The sequence below is a fragment of the Apium graveolens genome, chromosome 10 (genome assembly GCF_009905375.1).
Source record: "Apium graveolens cultivar Ventura chromosome 10, ASM990537v1, whole genome shotgun sequence".
NCBI lineage: Eukaryota > Viridiplantae > Streptophyta > Magnoliopsida > Apiales > Apiaceae > Apium > Apium graveolens.
In genome coordinates, this window is record NC_133656.1 from 199,351,367 (window position 1) to 199,370,790 (window position 19,424).

General features: G+C 35.2%; 5 protein-coding genes across 6 annotated transcripts; 4 read left to right on the top strand and 1 right to left on the bottom strand.

Moving 5' to 3' along the window:
• Window positions 1-451: 451 nt before the first annotated feature.
• On the bottom strand, window positions 452-3,422 carry LOC141692647 (cinnamoyl-CoA reductase 1-like). 2 transcript variants are annotated; one of them, XM_074497552.1, is made up of 6 exons: window positions 3,252-3,422; window positions 2,988-3,163; window positions 2,195-2,380; window positions 1,795-1,957; window positions 934-1,120; window positions 452-775 (listed from the first exon to the last, which is right to left on the bottom strand). In XM_074497552.1, the coding sequence occupies exons 1-6, from the start codon at window positions 3,376-3,378 to the stop codon at window positions 631-633; spliced, it is 984 nt and encodes a 327-aa protein (XP_074353653.1). In that variant the 5' UTR covers window positions 3,379-3,422; the 3' UTR covers window positions 452-630. The 2 variants fall into 2 exon arrangements, with proteins under 2 accessions (XP_074353653.1, XP_074353654.1); XM_074497553.1 differs by having other exon boundaries at window positions 2,195-2,393; window positions 3,252-3,415.
• Window positions 3,423-4,596: 1,174 nt separating this feature from the next.
• Window positions 4,597-6,986, top strand: LOC141692846 (small ribosomal subunit protein eS4x-like). Its single transcript, XM_074497795.1, has 5 exons — window positions 4,597-4,742; window positions 5,614-5,691; window positions 5,787-5,967; window positions 6,104-6,201; window positions 6,307-6,986. Exons 1-5 carry the CDS (start codon window positions 4,740-4,742, stop codon window positions 6,739-6,741), a joined length of 795 nt encoding a protein of 264 aa, XP_074353896.1. The 5' UTR covers window positions 4,597-4,739; the 3' UTR covers window positions 6,742-6,986.
• Window positions 6,987-7,656: 670 nt separating this feature from the next.
• Window positions 7,657-10,975, top strand: LOC141689127 (glucan endo-1,3-beta-glucosidase 9). Its single transcript, XM_074493314.1, has 2 exons — window positions 7,657-8,093; window positions 9,803-10,975. The coding sequence occupies exons 1-2, from the start codon at window positions 7,744-7,746 to the stop codon at window positions 10,914-10,916; spliced, it is 1,464 nt and encodes a 487-aa protein (XP_074349415.1). The 5' UTR covers window positions 7,657-7,743; the 3' UTR covers window positions 10,917-10,975.
• A 4,657-nt stretch (window positions 10,976-15,632) lies between these two features.
• On the top strand, window positions 15,633-18,035 carry LOC141691590 (uncharacterized). The gene is made up of 5 exons (XM_074496360.1): window positions 15,633-16,089; window positions 16,208-16,215; window positions 16,303-16,460; window positions 16,583-17,207; window positions 17,610-18,035. Exons 1-5 carry the CDS (start codon window positions 15,633-15,635, stop codon window positions 18,033-18,035), a joined length of 1,674 nt encoding a protein of 557 aa, XP_074352461.1.
• A 32-nt stretch (window positions 18,036-18,067) lies between these two features.
• LOC141691592 (uncharacterized) lies at window positions 18,068-18,829 on the top strand. Its single transcript, XM_074496362.1, has one exon. It carries the CDS (start codon window positions 18,068-18,070, stop codon window positions 18,827-18,829), a length of 762 nt encoding a protein of 253 aa, XP_074352463.1.
• Window positions 18,830-19,424: the final 595 nt, after the last annotated feature.

Here is a 19,424-nt window from a genome sequence, read left to right on the forward strand (position 1 = left end):
CTATTATTCGAAATGTAAATGTTCAATACTTCATACTGAGGCCTGGTTGAGGTTTGTCTTTCTTATTCCCCACCTCTTCTTCTTTATTTGTAACTTAATTTATTTTCAAATCTCTGCATGTCCGATGATTAAATGATAAACTTTCTTGAATTAGGAACTTCTTATTGCTGCTATTGTATTATGATACAATTCCTCCACATGTAACGTAATTCTTGACAAAAAAAATCAGTAGGGGAAGTGACTCAACCGGTAGAGCCAAAAATTTCTGCATTAAATTAGGATCGTTCCTTGTTGAAACAAGGTTGGAAGTTTGATTTCCCGCTTTTCCAAATACTTATTTTATTTTTGTCTCATAAATTATACTCCCTCTTTCCCAATTTACATGTCTCTTATAAAATAGACGTACGGAGTAAGTTTTTTGGGTCCTCAGCTTAAGACTCACCATGTCGGCTTTCTTCAAATACATATCCTTTTGTTTTTCTTATAGATTATAGGTTTTATGTCTCACCAAAACATGAGACTAGCCCACTGATCAAGTTTTACTTTGTGTCCACTAAAAGAACAATATATATTATGAACATAAATAGAGTAAATCTGTACAGGCTACAGACCACATTCCGTTGTCTTCATTCAAGAGATAAATCCTTTGCTCTTCAAACTCTCGACAGAATCCTTGATAATCTGCTCAACCGAAGTAAGCTGCAAACCCAAGTCCATCAGCTTCTTGGACGGATCCTTCCATCTCAGCAAGCCTGGTTGCGTATCCTTTGGTAGGCTGTAATAATTAAGCATTTGTATAAACTAAGTTAATTATCAACCCTTGGCCGAAAAATGAATGACTGATGAACTCACAAGTAACAAGGTGTAATCATATGCTCTATACACTGTAAACACCTATAAGAAATTACTGGCTCCCATAAGTAGACACAATACCTAGGCAACTGATATTCCGGGTACATTTCTGTAACCTTCGCTGCAAAGTCACTAAAATGACAGATGGACTCAATACACAAGTGCCTCCCCTTTGCTGATGGGTTTTCGTAAACTAGTATGTGAGCTAGGGCCACATCTTTAACATGAACTGATCCCATATAAACTTCGTCATAAGTTTCTGTACAACCTGCAAGTACAAAAATGTAACTCTACCAGGAATTTTAGACCAAGTGAAAATCAATGACAGAGGGAAGCTGAGTAAATATTAAAGTACCAAGAAGCAAATGTAGGTATTGAATATAAAACTTATATCCATTGAATTTATATCTTGTTTTTTTACTGTTTAACACATACATTTAATAGTGAGAAGCGGCATGTTCAATATTTACATTATCCATGGTGAAGAGATACCGCTTAGGTAAAGACAATAACCTTACCCAGAACAAGAGATCATATTGGATTGGATTATATATTAATCTGAAAGAAGATGATTGAAAAGGTTGGAATGGCGCACAAGCCCAAATCTATCACTTTAATTTCTCTCAGTTAGACTAACAGTCCTTAAAAACAGTAACACTTCTCCAAAAGGGCCAACTCAAGAGAGAACGCGGAGAAGAAGCTGTGCTTAGTGAGAGAGAGAGAGAGAGGTTACGAGTCTCATACGAGTTTCATTTCTATTGATTAAATCTGAGCAAGGAAATATAATGCATGCACACATAATAAACAGCTGTAAAATACATTCTGAATGTCAAAATGATCCCTTGTGCACGAAAGCATGTGTTCTTCTAATTCTTAAATTTTTCAACCAAGCAATTTTGGAATAATTGCACAGATATGGAGATGAATATGTATAGAGATTACCCTGGAGAAGCCGAAGCATCAGTGACATGCTTGAATTAATAGTTGGAGGGAGAATGGCTCCCATCGCAGCTCCGGGATTCACCACAACCACATCTAAATTTTCTTCCTCGGCCACTTCCCAGGCAGCTTTTTCAGCTAGTGTCTTAGCTGCTGGATACCATAACTAGCAGACATGGAACAGAGAGGTGTAAGTATTAAGACCATCTCAACTTTTAGCAGTGCATTTCCCTCAAAAAAAAATAAAAATCATTGCACATTTCATATTTGTAAACAGCCATTTTTGTAAACATGGGTCGTGTAAGACTTAATTATAAAAATTGTGACATCACAACTTTATTAATTATCTGTTGTCACCGTTATTTACATCATTAACGGTGCACAACAGAGATAGTGAGTGCACCTTGTTCTGTTTACAGTACTCAACATCAGTCCAACAATCCTCATTCTTGATCAAGTCAGCTGGCCAGGAAGGGATGGGACCAATGGCAACACTAGATGAGGTGATAACCAAACGCTTAACTCCAAGTTCCTTTGCAGCCATAAGCACAAATTTTGTGCCCTCAATAGCCGGTTCCATTATCTCCTTCTGCAAAATCGGACTACTACACCTTTTCAGAATGTACAAAAATAACGCAGGAAAACAATAATAAAATAAACCTTACTTGATATATTACCAATCATCAAATTAATTGCTAGAAGCAGAACGGTTAAAATTTGTGTTGTTTCGATAGGGGCTTTGAACACATGCATCATGTCAGAAGTGGACAGTGGTACTTTAATCAAACTTGTCTACCTTACATTTACAATCACACCAAGCATATGTTCTAACATACACATCAGCCCACACTCTCAGGCTTCAAATCTAATCGACTCTGCCACTCCTAGTGTGCGTGTTGTTCTTTAATTTTTGCAATCAACCGTATCAATATAGGTGCACGTACATCATATGAATGTGTATAGATATAAATAAAAGCGAATGAAAGTGATAAAAGTAGAATTTTATTGTAATGAACTTGTTCTTGATTACAACATACTTAGAATCAACAATTTTATCGAAGTAAGATTTTGTTATAATGACCCTGTTCTCGATTACAATATACTTAAAATCAACAATTTTGTCAAAGTAGGACTTTATTATAATGAACATGTTCTCGATTACAACAAACGTAAATCAGAGAAGAGAAACAGAAAACCTCGGGATCAACAACTTGGTCGATGATGCATGGAGAAGCAAGGTGAAAGACACCAGTAACACCAGTAATGGCTCTAACAATAGACTCATAATTAAGAAGATCGATTTGAAAGAGACGGAGACGATGTGACTTATGCTCTTCCAAAGCTTCCAGATGCTTTGTTTCATTTTCATCATCTTAAAAAAACAATGACAAGCACACACAAGTTAAGATAAACTTAAGAAGGATTGAATGATTAATTGGTCAAGAGAAACGAGAAATTACGAAGATTTTTGACGGTTGCATGGACAGTGTAGCCACGGTCAAGAAGTAGACGAACAAGCCAGGAGCCGATGAAGCCACTACCACCTGTTACGCACACCGTCTTCTCTGTACTTTCTTTAGTTTCCATTTTCTCATCCCACTCTGCACTCAACCACACGTTTCTGTTTGTCTAATCACTCAACATTTCTATGAGGGGTGTACAGATAAACCGCTTAAACGCATTCAACCGCTCAACCGCTCGCAACCGAACCGCATTTGCGGATAGTCGCGAAATACGGGTTGGTTGTGTATTTAAATTTTAAAAACCGCTCATTCACGGTTTGGATGCGGTTTTAAATTCTTGAAAATCGCAAAATCGCAACCGCAACCACAACTCGCAACATATATTTATAATAAAATATATTTCCAAAAATATAGTTGATATCATATAGATTAATAAGTATACACATTTATCCACTAATCTTAAGTTAATGTTAAGATTTCGTTCATAAGATTCACAATCATTATAAGATATATACCAAACAAATGAAAAATATAATTAACATGTAAATTTTTTTATCTTTTTTTTTTCTTTTCTCTCGCCTTCACATTTTTGTATGTTTTTAATATCCTTACTCCACACGGAGCATTAGTTTATATTTTATTTTTGAATGTAATTTATTACGTAACTTTAATTTCAATTTATTAATATTCCGAATTTATTTTTTTGTAAATTATTAATTATTTTAAAATAAGTGGTTGAACCGCAAACCGATCCGCAATAACCGCAAATTCGCAACCGCAAATAACGCGGTTAACCGCAACCGCATTTGCAATTGCGGATGACAATTTTTTAAAACCGCTCTTCGCGGTTGGTTCAACTTTTACCCCAAAATCGATCACATCCGAACCGCGTACACCCCTAATTTCTATGGTTGAATTTTAACAAGCAAAAAATATTTTTAAAAAAATTATATCTTGTTATATTCGACCACGTTTATAAAATTTGATATCATGTTGCTAACTGCAAAGCGCGCCCCTTACTATTTAATTGTTTCGATAACTTACTCACTCTTGCTTTCGATTATTTTTTAAATAATCTATATTACACATTTAATGAAAACATTATTTTATTCCTATTAATCCCAGTCCGGAGCGGAAAATCTTATTAACTTGTCAATTTTAATTACTTTATCAATTAATATTTTTTTGAGATTTCATTAATTTTGTTATACATGTAGAGCCTCTTAAGAGTTAAAGAAATACAACTATACGATTAATTAAATAAAATTATTTTAAGAATTGCTTAAATAAAGAAATAAATATACAACCAGGTTTGGGCCTCGTACCAAAAGAAACTAAAGATTTGGGCTTACAAGATGGGCCAGAAGAGCATATAAAAACCTGGCTAGGGTTTCTCTCTCATTCTTTCCTACACTGCTCACTCGACAACACTGCAGCTGCACCGCCGAGACCAATCTCCGGTCTCTACCATCCCAATTCAACACCATGGTATGCTCCTCTCTCTCTCTCTCTCTCTCTCTCTCTCTCTCTCTCTCTCCCTCTCTCTCCCTTTCCCTCTCTTTGCCTCTCACGCCCCACTCTCTCCCCCATTCTCTCCCCCACTCTCTCTCTACACGCAATTTATCAAATAATTAATCGACTATGTGTTTTGATTGATTGTTCATGTATAGTCATTATTTGTATCTCTACTTTATGGTTTTGATTTAGTGGGATGAAATGTTGATGAGCTAATGTTTGGTATTGCGGATATATTATATACATATATGTATGCTGTATATGTGTTTGCATTTTCATCTCAATTAAGCATGACAAGTTTTAGATGAATCGTGCTTTTCAACAGCTAAAAATCTCAAAAAATTACTTTTGGTTTAGACTCGTAGTTGAGATTTTTCGAGTTTAGAATGTTTTTATTGTGCTGTTGTATGCTTTAGATATACTACGAAGAGTCCAACGTTTACTTATTATATGTTTGAATGAATGTGGACTGTGTTTTAGTTGGTATGGTATATTTGATAAGTGAAGGTTGTATCGATAATTACGGATTTAATTAGTTGGATCAGATGGTGTCTCGTTACGTTATTAGACTCGTAGTTGAAGGGAGAGGGTGTATAACTGATAGGGACAAATGTTTGCAATTTTTTGTAATTGGCCATGCCTGAGATAAACTGGTAGAATCTGAATTTAGTTTAATTTATTCATGTAGGTAATGTATCTTTTGTTTGAATTGTCCTGTCTAGTGGAATTTTTGTTAATGTGGTCAAAATTTGATGATGTTTAATGTATTGTGTGTGGATGTTTAATGTGGTCATTAAGCTGTTTGTTCACTATCAATATACATTGTGTTTGTGGTGTTTAACAGGCAAGAGGATTGAAGAAGCATTTGAAGAGGCTCAATGCCCCAAAGCATTGGATGCTTGACAAACTTGGTGGAGCATTTGTAAGTGAGGCTTTACTAATAAATGATTTTTCTTATTGTCTAAACTGAGTTCTGTACTTTTGGTTCTTATTCGTGTAATTTTCTTCCCTAACTAGGCTCCCAAGCCATCATCTGGGCCACACAAGTCAAGGGAGTGCCTGCCCTTGATTCTTATCCTCCGAAACAAGCTCAAGTATGCACTGACATACCGTGAGGTCCAATCCATTCTTATGCAGCGACATGTTCTTGTTGATGGAAAGGTTAGGACAGATAAGACCTACCCAGCTGGCTTCATGGGTAAGCTCACTGGCTCATGTATTATTTGCAACTTGATAACTAGATAATTAATATGTTGTCGAATAGTGTTGGCTGAGCTATATGTTCTTTTCAAATATTTCCCTTTAAAGTTGGCTGAGTTATAAATCTTTTTCAGATGTTGTGTCGATTCCTAAAACCAATGAGAACTTCCGTCTTCTTTATGATACCAAGGGCCGGTTTCGTCTTCATTCGGTGAGGGATGAAGAATCTAAGGTTAGTCTCATCCAAAAATATAAACAATATTTTGACTAGTTGCAAGCTCAAACATGAGATGCTTAGATTGTCAGATATTGATTCTTGCAATCTTTTTTTTTTCAGTTTAAGCTCTGCAAAGTCCGATCTGTGCAATTTGGACAGAAAGGGATTCCATACATAAACACCTATGATGGGCGAACCATCCGATACCCAGATCCTCTTATCAAGGCTAATGACACCATTAAGCTGGATCTGGAGGCCAACAAGATTGCTGACTTCATTAAGTTTGATGTTGGTAATGTTGTCATGGTGACAGGTGGAAGGAACACTGGGCGTGTTGGAATTCTTAAGAACAGGGAGAAACATAAGGGAAGCTTTGAGACTGTTCATATCCAGGATAACCTTGGTCATGAGTTTGCCACTCGGTTGAGTAATGTGTTCACAATTGGTAAGGGTTCAAAGCCTTGGGTGTCTCTACCCAAGGGAAAAGGTATTAAGTTGACCATTATTGAAGAGGCACGGAAGAGGCAAGCAGCCCAGGCAGCAGCCACTGTTTAGTTAAATTCTCAATGAAACAGGCTAGGAAGAGACTTATAGCGACCATTTCTGGCATGTTTAGTTTGTTTTCAGTTTGAAATCTAGAATTATAATGCGTTGTGCTTAGATTGAACTTGATTGTGCTTGGGTGATATACCTGTAACTTTATTTAATTTTGGTTTTTAAATGTCCTGTTTCTCTGGCATTGCCTTTGTTCGAATTATATTCTGGCTGTTAATTTGAGGTAATATATCAATTTATTAATATGCATGGTGAATTTGTCTTCCTAGTGTTGGAGTCTTTTTTACTATCAAGGGCTTACAAATTTTGGATGCAGGAGTTTTGGTGAAGTAGCATCTTTTTAATAAAATAGACTATTCTATATGTGAAATTTGTATTTGATCATAATCAACAATTTAAACTCTTATTTGTATTTTTGGATCTGGAGTAGAAATCTGAGTGCTCATCAATTTTTGTTAGATTTCGATCCTTTCTATTAGAAAGGGAACTCAGTCCCCCGTTACCTCACCCACTGAGCCACATTTGCATTCTTAGCCAATTAGTCATTCAGCCATTGTCTTAAACAAAGCTTAAATTATTTTTATTTTTAAACAAAACAAAAAACCTAACTAACCAACATTTATATTGTTTGAAATTCTCTACTTAATAAAAACGAATTAAAAAAAACCCAACTAACCATTATTTCACTTTTTATTTAAAAAAAATCAACTAATAGTTATGAATTCTTCAAAAAAAAAAAAAACTAATAGTTATGAATTATTTTTAAATAATACATAAAACTAACTTATTAAATATCTAAAAAGTTCTAAAATATATCCGATATTTAAACCATCCTGATTTATTGATTAATATCTGTATCTCAACTAATAAGTTTGATTTTGGATTATTACAACACACAAACAGTAGCATCAGCTTTTATTCACACAACCACTTCCCATCTTAAACAAAAATCAAGAACCAACCAGTAGCTTCAAAACTAAAAAGCTTCAAGCTTTCTGAACAATGTCTTCAAACCTCAACTACATTGTCTCCCTCTTACTCTCCCTCATCTTGGGTTTAAGTCTTTTTAAGGTACAAGCAATTGGAGTGAACTGGGGAACATCTTCATCTAATCCATTACCGCCAGACAAAGTAGTTGAGCTATTGAAGTCCAATGGCATTACTAAAGTCAAGCTTTTCGATATCGAAGCTAGTGCTCTTGAAGCTCTTTCTGGCTCTAATGTTGATGTTACTGTTGGCATTCCTAATTCTTTGCTTCATGGTTTGAATTCTTCTTTTAAAGCAGCTCAGAATTGGGTTCATGATAATGTTACTAGATTTGTTTCTCAGGGTGCTGGAAAGCTTCGTATTCGGTATTTTTCTTTTCGATTATCACTGTTTTTATTTTGATGTGCATTTTGCACTCGGGTATGTAATTATGTAAATACATTGTGTTTTAAGTGCATAGGAGATGTGAAGGAGGATTAAATTCAAGTCTTTGCCTTTTAGCTATCATCAGAAATAAAATGAAACTGTTAGGTTGGAACTGAAAAATGTGTTATTTATCTAGGTTCTCGTATATATGCTAATGGAGGATGCGAATTCAAGATTTTGCGTCTAAGGTATTGTTAAAGAGATGATGAGTTTATTTAGCAGAGGAAAATAAATAACAAAAGGTTATTAAGCCCGGGACTGAAAAAAAGTGTTGTTTATCGAGGTTCTAGTGTATAAGTTAATAAAGATTTGAATTCATTTAGCAAAAAAGAAGAACATAAGATAAATTTATTAAGCCAGGGACTGAAAAAAATGTCTTATTTATCGAGGTTCTAGTGTCTATGCAAAGGGAGGATTTGAATTCTAGACTTTGCGTCTAAAGTATTGTTAAAGGTAAGATGAATTTAATAAGGTTGGGAGTGAAAAAGTGCTATTTGTGGAGGTTATAATGAATAAGCTTATGGAGGATTTGAATTCAAGACTTTGCTTCTAAGCTATTGTTATAGACAAGATAAATTTAGTAAGTCCGGGACTGAAAAAAGGTGTTATTTATCGAGCTTCAACTGTATATGACTAAATATTATAGCTATAAGACTAAATATAACTATGCATTGGACTTGCTCTTATAAAGGATTTGAATTCAAGACTTTTCGTCTTACTATCATTAAAAAAGAAGATAAACTTATCAAGGTTGGGACCGAAGAAAGTGTTATTATTGAGGTTCTGCTGTATATGCTTGTAATATATTTATAGAATTGGTTGTATGTGTACACACATTCACGTGGAAAGAATTGCTTAGAAGTAGCTTTTGATTAGGTATGCTGATTAGGGAACTTAATTTATACTATAATTAGGTTGCTTGGTGCTGATTTACCAAATCGAAGAAGGTAGAGATTGTTGAATACGAAGAAATTTTGTAGTTTTAGAATTAAGTTGTTCGTGCCCCATAATTGTGGATGTCGAATTCTTGCATCTGGCATATATTTACTAGTGCTACAGCCTACGTAGCGTTTATGTTGGAAGAAAACTTGATCTCTCTTGCAGTGGAAAACCAAGATTAGTATAGGAGTTGGTGGTGCGATGCAATCTGCCTAACTCAACGTCCATCAGTAGTTTCCATCATTAATGTATATCATCATAATATTTCTTTGTGCATCACCCTTTAATCTGTCTATGTTTGTAGAAATCCAGGTTTCTAAAGTCATGAATCTAAATTACGCTAATATCTTCACTGTTTATAGCTTATGGGTGGCTCAAGTCCATTGTCCCCAACCTATATCATAATCTTAAATGTAAAGCCATTGCACTCCGTCCCATACTTGCAGTTTACATCTCTCCCTCTTTCTATTGTACTTAACCTTGGCCATATTGAGAAGCTAACAGTGTACAACATAAGGGAGTAAAATACCCATAATTCTGTTGCTTCTTTGCCTGTACGCTAGCATATATTTAAAGTATGTATCATGAAGAAGATACTCCAGATTGGACCTCTGAATAATGACCATTGATCTTTTAAATATCAAATGTGAATTTTATACCTTTATCGATTTTTCATTTCTGTCTGCTCACTGCTTTAAGACATATGCAGTAATATTGCTGTTGGAGATGAGCCGTTCCTGCAAAGTTATGGTAATCAGTTCTATCCCTTTGTTGTTGGGGCTGCCACTAACATTCAGGCAGCACTTTACAGAGCAAAACTGGCAAACGAAGTACAGGTAGTTGTTCCATGCAGTTTTGATGCCTTCCAGTCGAAATCTGGCCTCCCTTCCGGAGGACACTTTAGATCTGATACCAACAAAACCATGATTGAACTCCTTGGATTTCTCGACAAGCATCACTCGCCTTTCTTTGTGACTATATCCCCGTTTCTAAAATACTACCAAAAAGAGAACACGTCCCTTGACTTTGCTCTTTTTAGGGAAACTGCACGCCCGCGTAATGACAGTCACAAGATATACAAGAATGCCTTTGACTTGAGCTATGACACTGTTGTTTCTGCATTATCAGCTGCTCGATTTCCACAGATTGATATTGTCATTGGACAGATCGGTTGGCCTACTGATGGATTTGCAAATGCAACTTCTTCCATTGCAGAAGAATTCATGAAGGGCCTAATAAATCACCTCAATAGCAAGTCAGGGACCCCACTCAGGCCTCGTAATCCACCAACTGAAACTTACATACTAAGCCTACTGGATGAAAACCAGAGAAGCATAGCAACTGGAAATTTCGAGAGACACTGGGGTGTATTCACTTTTGATGGTCAAGCAAAGTACCATGTTAATTTCGGGCGGGGCCCAAAAAATATGGTGAATGCTGAGAATGTGGAATACTTTTCCACAAGATGGTGTGTTGTGAATAACAACAAAGACTTGTCCAACGCAAGTGCGAGAGCTTCAGAGGCATGCTCCCTTGCCGACTGCACTGCACTTTCTCCTGGTGGTTCCTGTTTCAACATCAGTTGGCCTGGAAATGTATCTTACGCGTTTAATAACTATTATCAGCAGCACAACCAAAGGCCAGACAGTTGTGATTTTGGTGGGTTGGGGTTGATAACCACAGTTAATCCATCAATGGAGAATTGCAGATTCTCTGTAGAAATAGCGACCTCGATTTCAGTTTCTCTTCGTGCTTTGTATCTTTTCCAATGGATGATCCCACTTGTAACCACATTGTTTTGCTTATGTTCTGCAAGGTTGTAAAAGAAATTCTCTTTGTTAAACTTCCACAAGTTAAGATGCAATTTTGAAGTTCTTTACAACTGAAGATAGTAAAATTAGCTTGGTTTTATGAGTGTACTAGATAAAGATAAAATGATGCATGTTAGAGTTATATTCTTGGAACAGAAAAAATTTGCAATTTTGTCATACCAAGCGTTAGAAAAATTACCTGAAGTTATATAATCTCACTTTTGGTTGTTCTACTTGTTTTAATAATTAGCACAATTCCAATGTAATTTATAAAAGATATAAAAACAAAACAAGATCTCCATTTGGATTGAATAATTGTGTTAGACAATTTCGCTTTCTTTACAAGATGTCGAGGCTTTACAAGATGACTCTGAAGTGTCAGTCCAATTCTCCTCTGATCTTTGCCGCATGGTTTTTTACATTCAAATAGAAGCATATTAAGTTCAGTGTGTACAAATTTTTAAAATTATTTTTCTGGTTTGCGAAACTAAAGTCTAAGAGGTTAAGATATATTTACCCAAATTATTATGGTTTCAGTGCAGTGGTCATAATTATATCAATATATTCCTAAACTTTGCTAATAAAGAAAAAAACAAATTACACCAAATACCCTCCTTCTAAAAAAAGTTATACTAGATTTTGGCTATTTTGGTAAAATCACTTACATTATGAATAGTCCAATTTTGAATGGGTGACCCATCTTAACTATTTTTACACACTTTTGGGTTAAAAGTTGGATAGTCCAACTTCATGGATAAGACCCATATTTATATTTGAAATATTAGATCAAATATTGTTATGAAGCCTATCATTACTCCTCAAATGAAGTAAATTTTAAATTCAAATTAAACAAATGTTTCAATCAACTGTAAACTTAAAAATTCGAATTCAAATGTATACAATCAACATCTTAGTTAACAAGGAATCAGTTACACGAATTTGATCTCCTTCTTGCCATCTCCTTCTTGCCATGAATGAAGAAAATAGTCCGAATGCACAGAAATGGCCTAACAATGGTCCTTTGTCTCCTTCTTCTTCACAGAAAGGTAACCTGTTTCATCTCCTTCTTCGTTACTAGGATTTCGATCACATATTTTGAAATTGTTAATGGCATGAACTGATGTAGGTAGTAGGAGAAAAAGAACCGGACATATGTTATTCAGTTGGTAAAGAAAACTCTGCTTATGATTCTACGGTTCTTGAGAAACACAATCACAATATTAATGGTTTTTCTGATTTAGGTATGTTTTTATATATGTCTTTTAAGCATAGTAATCTTAATGATCTAATTCATGTTTTGTTTGGTAGGTAATAAAAGACAACCTCTTGGCCAGTTGTCTCAAACGTCTTCATCAAAAGGTTTGGGTATTTTTTATTTGTTTCAATATAGCATGTAAAATATACTGCATTATGATCAATATTTTTTGTAGGCTTGGATGAACGCTTTTTGCATGCCAATAAGAATTCACAGTCACTATTTTCCGGTTTAGGTATGTGTAATGTGTATCTTTTAAGCGTAGTCATCTTAATGATATAATTCATGTTTTGTTTTGGTAGGTAATAAAAGACAGCCTCTTGGCCAGATGTCTCAAACGTCTGCATCGAAAGGTTTGGGTATTTTTTGTTTGTTTCACTAGCATGTAAACCTAGCCTGCATTCTTATCAATTTTTTTTGTAGGCTTGGATGAACGCTTTTTCCCTGCCAATATGAATTCACAGTCACTGTCTTCTGGTTTAGGTATGTGTTATGTATATCTTTTAAGCGTATTCACCTTAATGATCTAAGCCATGTTCTGTTTTTCTAGGTTTAAAAAAAAAATCAAATTCAGTTGTCTCAAACGTTTTCATCAAAAGGTTTGGGTATTGTGTTGTTGTTTCTGTAGACTGTAAAATACACAACATTATGATCAATATTTTTTACAGGCTTGGATGAATTTTTTTTGGATGCCAATAAGAATTCCCAGTCACAAAATAACCATAATTCATCAAGTTTAATATACAGCTCTATAACAACTCAGTTGACACATTCTTTAAAGTAAGGATATGTCAGCCATGAATCGTCATCAGGTAAGTTTGACGATGCAGACGTTTAAAATTTTAATTTAAGCAAATGATCTTTCCTCACATTTATAGGTCATAAGCGGTTCTGTCCTGGCCCATTGTCTCCTTCTTCAGCGCCTAAAGGTATGCATTTTTTTAAAAGATAGTACTGCAACTAATCCTAATTACAATAGGTCATAAGCAAATTTGTTTACAATAGGTCATAAGCGGATCTCTCCTGGACCATTGTCTCCTTCGTCCGCTCCTAAAGGTCTGCCATTTTTTAAACGTATTAATGCAACTAACCTAGATTAATTCACAAATCAAACTAACAAAATATTTTGAGCATATTTTCAGCTTTGAGGACAAAAACTCTGCAATCTTCTGAACAATCTAAATTATTCAGTCAACGTTCACTTGATGAGAATGCAGACCCCAATGTTTCAGCATCAATTAAAAACGGTAAATAAGTATTCCATTCACTTGCACTTTTTTTACCAACATATATCTTGCCCGTTCACGCATGTTTGACAATATTCGTATGTTAGGTTTTCTCCGTCATGCAAGTAATCCTGCAATTACTACTACACCATCACAACGAAGGCTTAATTTATTTGATTTAACACCTCAATCTGGATTGACGCACATAAACTCATCGGCTAATCCATATAGTCCTAAACAGTCAGCGTCTTCAGGTATAACTATTACTTTTCAGTAATGCATAATAACTTTCGGATAGTTAGTAGTAGTACATTTAAATTTTTCAATCCATGTTTGTCAAGTCTTGCAACAAAGTCCAGTAGCTCGAATATTACAGAATAGGCCAACAATGGCTAAGAAACACAGTATATTTGAGCTCCCTGCATCTAGGATAATACCAAGCAATAATCCAAACTTAAATAAGAACGATCCAGTTCATTTTGGTAAGAATTTATAATCCCCGTCAAAGTTACACAGTAAAGACAAAAAGGCGCAGATTGATGCTCGCATTACTGAAAATTCTACCATGGCTAAGAAAAGAGAACGACGAAACACAATATCAATTACAATTCCAGAGACCGATGATCTTGGTATTCCACTACCAGGTCATTTTCAATATTAATATATTAAATATTTTTTCTGTAGTTCTTTCATTATTTTTATATTGATATTGTTAAATTTAAAAATTGTCTGCAGAATGGTTTCCCCGTAATGAAGGTTAGTTATGTGTGAATATCTTTTTATTTTTAAAGGCATTTATTCTAGCATGATTTTTATTTTTTCGGCAATTTTTCTCGAAGTGAATGTTTGGTACAGAAGGAACCTCTGCAAGCAGAGTAAATCTGATGGATGCTTTCAATAATGCAAGTGATGTAGTACTGGAAGATATGCCAGAATATGAGCAATACGTAGCTGGTAATGTCACATTCACAGATTGAATATTCTTCGGATAATTTGGGAAACATCCATGAAAGATGAATGTTGATAATTTTACATCCTGAATGTTTTTACAGATGATGAACTTGATGCAACTGAAAGCCAAGGTGAATATTTATCAGACTATAAAGATGAATATATAAATGAGGAGTTAGGTATATGGCAATTCAATTAATTCACCTATCCACTTTATAAAAAAAAATTGATGAAAACATATACTAACCTTTTTAAATATTTTTACAGATTTTTGGAAAGGATACATGGATCTTGGACCACCATCGAAAATATGTGGAAAATGTAAAGCAAGGATGTGGAATAAAGAGAGGAACAACAAATCAAATAAAAACAGTCCACCTACATTCTCAATTTGCTGCAAAAATGGTCAGGTTGAACTTACTAAAGAACGTCCCCTCCTCCTCCTTTCCTCTACTATTTGCTTTCTGGATCTGAAAAGACTGCTCATTTCTTGAAAAATATAAGGATATACAACTCTTTATTTCAATTTACCTCACTTGAAGGTAAAATAGATCATAAAATCAACAATGGAGGAGGTTCGTATTGTTTTAAGCTGAATGGTCAAAATAATCATCTTATTGGAAGTCTTAAACCAAAGGAAGGACAATCACCAAAGTTTGCTCAGCTCTATGTGTATGACACTGACAATGAAATACAGAATCAGATGGACGAGGTCCCTGGATCTGATTGTCTTGATCCAGAGATCGTCGAAGTACTGTTAAAGATGTTAGATGAGAATAATAAGCTCTCTGAAGGATTCCGTTATGCACATGATCGCCTTAATATTCCGGATACAGATGATTTTAGTTTGATTCTGGTATCTTCAAAATCTGCATCCGGCAGAAAAAATCAGGTTGGACCATCCAATGAAGTAGCTGCGTTAATTGTTGGTGACAGTGATGATACATGTCCATTCAGAGACATTGTAGTTGAGACAAAGCAAAAATTTCTTAAGAGAGTTTTTGAAACATGCAAGCACTTCATGTCTCTGCAGTATCCGTTACTTTTTCCGTATGGTGATGTTGGATTTCATCTCAATATACCGTTGAAGAACAAGAAGCAGAACGTGCCTGCTGAAGCGGTTAATGATCAACATCCTGACGAAACCAGACACCGAACTACTGTCACAATGAGGGAATACTATTCCTAGAAGCTTATGATACGTCCTGATGAAGGTATTATCCGTTACATTTTAATTCATGTTAAATCCATGAAACTTTTTATCTCATACGTTATACTATTTATGCTGTTTTAGGAATGAATCTACATCTTGGTGGTCGTCTTTGGCAACAATTTGTTGTCGACGCATTTGCTGCAGTAGAACAGTACATATTGGACTGGATTAGAAACCACCAAAGCACCATTCGTTCAGATTTGTACAGGTCTATTCGTGATTCTCTTACTAAAGGTGATACAAATCCTGGAAACATTGGTAATAATGTCATATTACCAGCAACCCATACAGGTTCTCAACGGTACATGAACCAGTATTTCAAAGATTCTTTGGCTATTTGTCGTACGATTGGACATCCATCATTATTCTTTACAATGACATGTAATACTCAATGGCCGAAAATTAAACAAATGATGGAATATCTTCCCGGAGTGGATGTAGCTAACAAACCCGATGTGATAGTTAGAGTGTTTAAGCTGAAACTTGATCAACTCCTAGACCTTATAAAGAAAAAGAAATACTTCGGGAAATACATTGGAGGTTTGGCACAAATTTTTAAGTTTGCATGACACACACTCATTATTCCTAAACAAATTTAAATTTAACAGTAGTTTTTTATGCATTTAATACGTTTGTTTTTTGATTTTTTTAATATCAGTTATGCATGTTATTAAGTTCCAAAAGTGTGGACTTCCTCATTGTCATATGTTAATATGGTTGCACCCGCAAAGCAGACCACAAAATGTGTAACAGATTGATCAGTTGATATCTGCCGAAATACCAGACAAAAATATGGATCCTATCGGCTACAACGTAGTTAAAGCGCATATGATACATGGACCATGTGGTAAAGATTTTTCTTATTCTCCGTGTATGGTGAAAGGAAAATGTGGACGTCATTTTCCAAAAAAGTAAGTGTGTATTAAAAATATAGGAATCCAAGCAAGGATTTTAAATTTTAATTGAATACTGCAATTTATCATATATGCTGAAACAAGCATCGCTTAATTTATTCTTTTTTCTCTGCTTAAAGGTATAACGCAAACACTTTCTTCGATGATTGTGGATTTCTTGTGTATCGTAGAAGGCGGACTGAAGCAAGTATTTTGAAGAAAGGAGTTCTTCTTGACAACCTGTATGTTGTACCATACAATAGAGATTTATTGTTGCGCTTTCATTGTCATATAAATCTCGAGGTCTGTAACTCCTCGCGATCTTTGAAATATCTTTTTAAATACTGCTTGAAAGGTCATGCTACTGCCATAATGCTTCTTAAAAAGAAAAATAAAAAAGATACACCGAATGAAACGACTACCAAAGCAAAGTCAATGGATGAGATCAAAAATTTCCTTGATGGTCGTTATATATGTGTGTCGGAAGCAGCTTGGAGATTGCTAGGTTTTGACATACACCATCGTTTCCCTTCTGTTGAGCGCCTATATGTACTCATGGAAGATGAGAAATGTGTTTTGTTTAAGCCACACGATGATCTTGGAGATGTTGTTGAAAGAGCCAAAATTCGATTTACCAAACTTGAAGGCTGGTTTGAAGCAAATAAAAGTTTCCCAGAGGCAAGACAATACACTTATGAAGAATTTCCAACATATTTTACTTGGAAGGCAGACTTATGTAAATGGAAGGCACGGGAACGTGGTCAGGTATTTGGTCGATTATCATACATTCACTCACATTCCGGTGAAACATTTTTTTAAGGATGTTACTCATGCACATCAAAGGTGCCACATCATACCAAGATCTCAAGACTGTTAATGGATTTGTTCATAATTCATTTCAAGAAGCGTGTGACGCACTTGGACTTCTAAAGGACGATATACAGTGGGATGTTGCTATGTCAGAAAATGCAGTTTATGCAATGCCACATCAACTCAGGCAGTTATTTGTGCAAATATTATCAAACAATCAGGTTGATGACCCTTTAAAACTATGGGAGAAACATTGAGAATCCATGTCTGAGGATATTCTGTTGATCAGAAGACGGATAACCAATAATAATGAACTGCATCTTAATCAATCCGACATTCAAAATTTTTGTTTGGCAGGTATCTTCTAAATTGGTTATAGTTCAACAAAATTCATCTTTAAAGTTATACGATACATTTAACCTGTTAATATTTTCATTAATTATGATTTATAAATACATTGCAGAAATTGAAAAACTCTTTAACGATGTTGGAAAAAGTCTTAAAGATTACAACTCGATGCCTTTTCCTGATGACATCTTTATACATGGACTCGATAACAGATTACTGTCTGATGAACTTTCTTACAACAAGGAACACGAGCATGAGGAACATGACAAACTTTATAAATCACTTAATAAAGAGCAGCTTCATGCATACGCTTCTATTATTGACAGCGTTGAAAATGGCAAAGGATGTATTTTTTTGTATACGGAAGTGGAGGATGTGGAAAAACTTTCTTATGGAATACTCTTTGCTGTAAACTACGCATTGTTGGAAAAGTAGTTCTTCCTGTTGCCTCTTCCGGCATCGCAGCTATGCTGCTTCCCGGGAGAAGAACAGCTCATTCAAGGTTTCACATTCCGTTGAAGGTTGATGAGTACTCGGTTGCCGGAATCAAGCATGGTAATGAACTTGGTAAATTATTGAAACAGGCCAGTTTGATTATATGGGATGAAGCTCCCATGCAGCACCGACATGCTGCCGAAAGTGTTGATCGCAGTTTACGAGATATTATGACATCAGTGGATCCTGAAAGTGCCAGCCTACCATTTGGCGGTATAATTATTATTTTTGGAGGAGACTTTCGGCAAATCCTCCCCGTGATACCAAAAGCTTCAAGAGCACAGGTTGTGAGTGCTTTTTTAAATAGTTCAAAGATATGGGATCATTGTCGGGTATTCTTACTAGAAAAAAATATGCGTCTTTCCTCTGGGAAAATAGAACAAGAAAAACATGAAATTGCAGAATTTAGCAGGTGGGTACTTGATGTTGGTAATGGTACTCTTCCCAATGTTCATCCAGATGATATAATCAGTGATCCGAAAGTAATGATTCCGGATAAATTTCTGATTAGAGCAAGAGAGAACCCACTAAAGGCTGTTGTTGACGTTGTTTATCCCGATCTTACAAAGAACATAAAGAATGCTGACTATTTGAGGGAAAGATCAATTCTTACTCCAATGAATGCCATTGTGGGTGATATAAATTCATGCATTCTTGATCAGGTTCCAGGAAAGGAGCACTCTTATTTTAGTCAAGATTCCTTGGTAGACAGTGAAGGTGATAACAATGAATAGGTTCTACTTTTCTAATTGAAAACTTGAATTCCATTAATATGCCTTGCCTGTCAAAACATCATTTGAAAATTAAAGAAGGATGCGTGATTATGCTCATGAGAAACCTCAATCAGATCACGAGACTTTGTAATGGGACAAGAATGATTGTCAAAATGTGTTTGCCCAATAGTATAGTATGTGATATACTTACTGGTTCTCAAGTTGGAACAACTCACATTATTCCACGGATAGAAATGGAACCTTCAGATACTCAATGGCCATTTGAGTTCAAAAGAGTTCAATTTCCAGTCTAGTTATGTTATGCTATGATGATTAATAAGAGTCAGGGACAGTCGCTTCACAAGATTGGACTTTATTTGCCGAGATCCGTGTTTACACATGGACAACTTTATGTTGCTGTATCGAGAGTTACTTCTCCTTCAGGCTTACATATTCTGATTGACAGTGATAGTGGAGTATACACAAATGTAATGGCTAATGTAATTTTTAAAGAAGTTTTCTATAATTTGCCGAGCAAAGATAATCAAAATCGGTGACTGCACAATTTGCATTTATCTCTAATAACAACTTCTGTTAAAGAATATATTGCTAATTT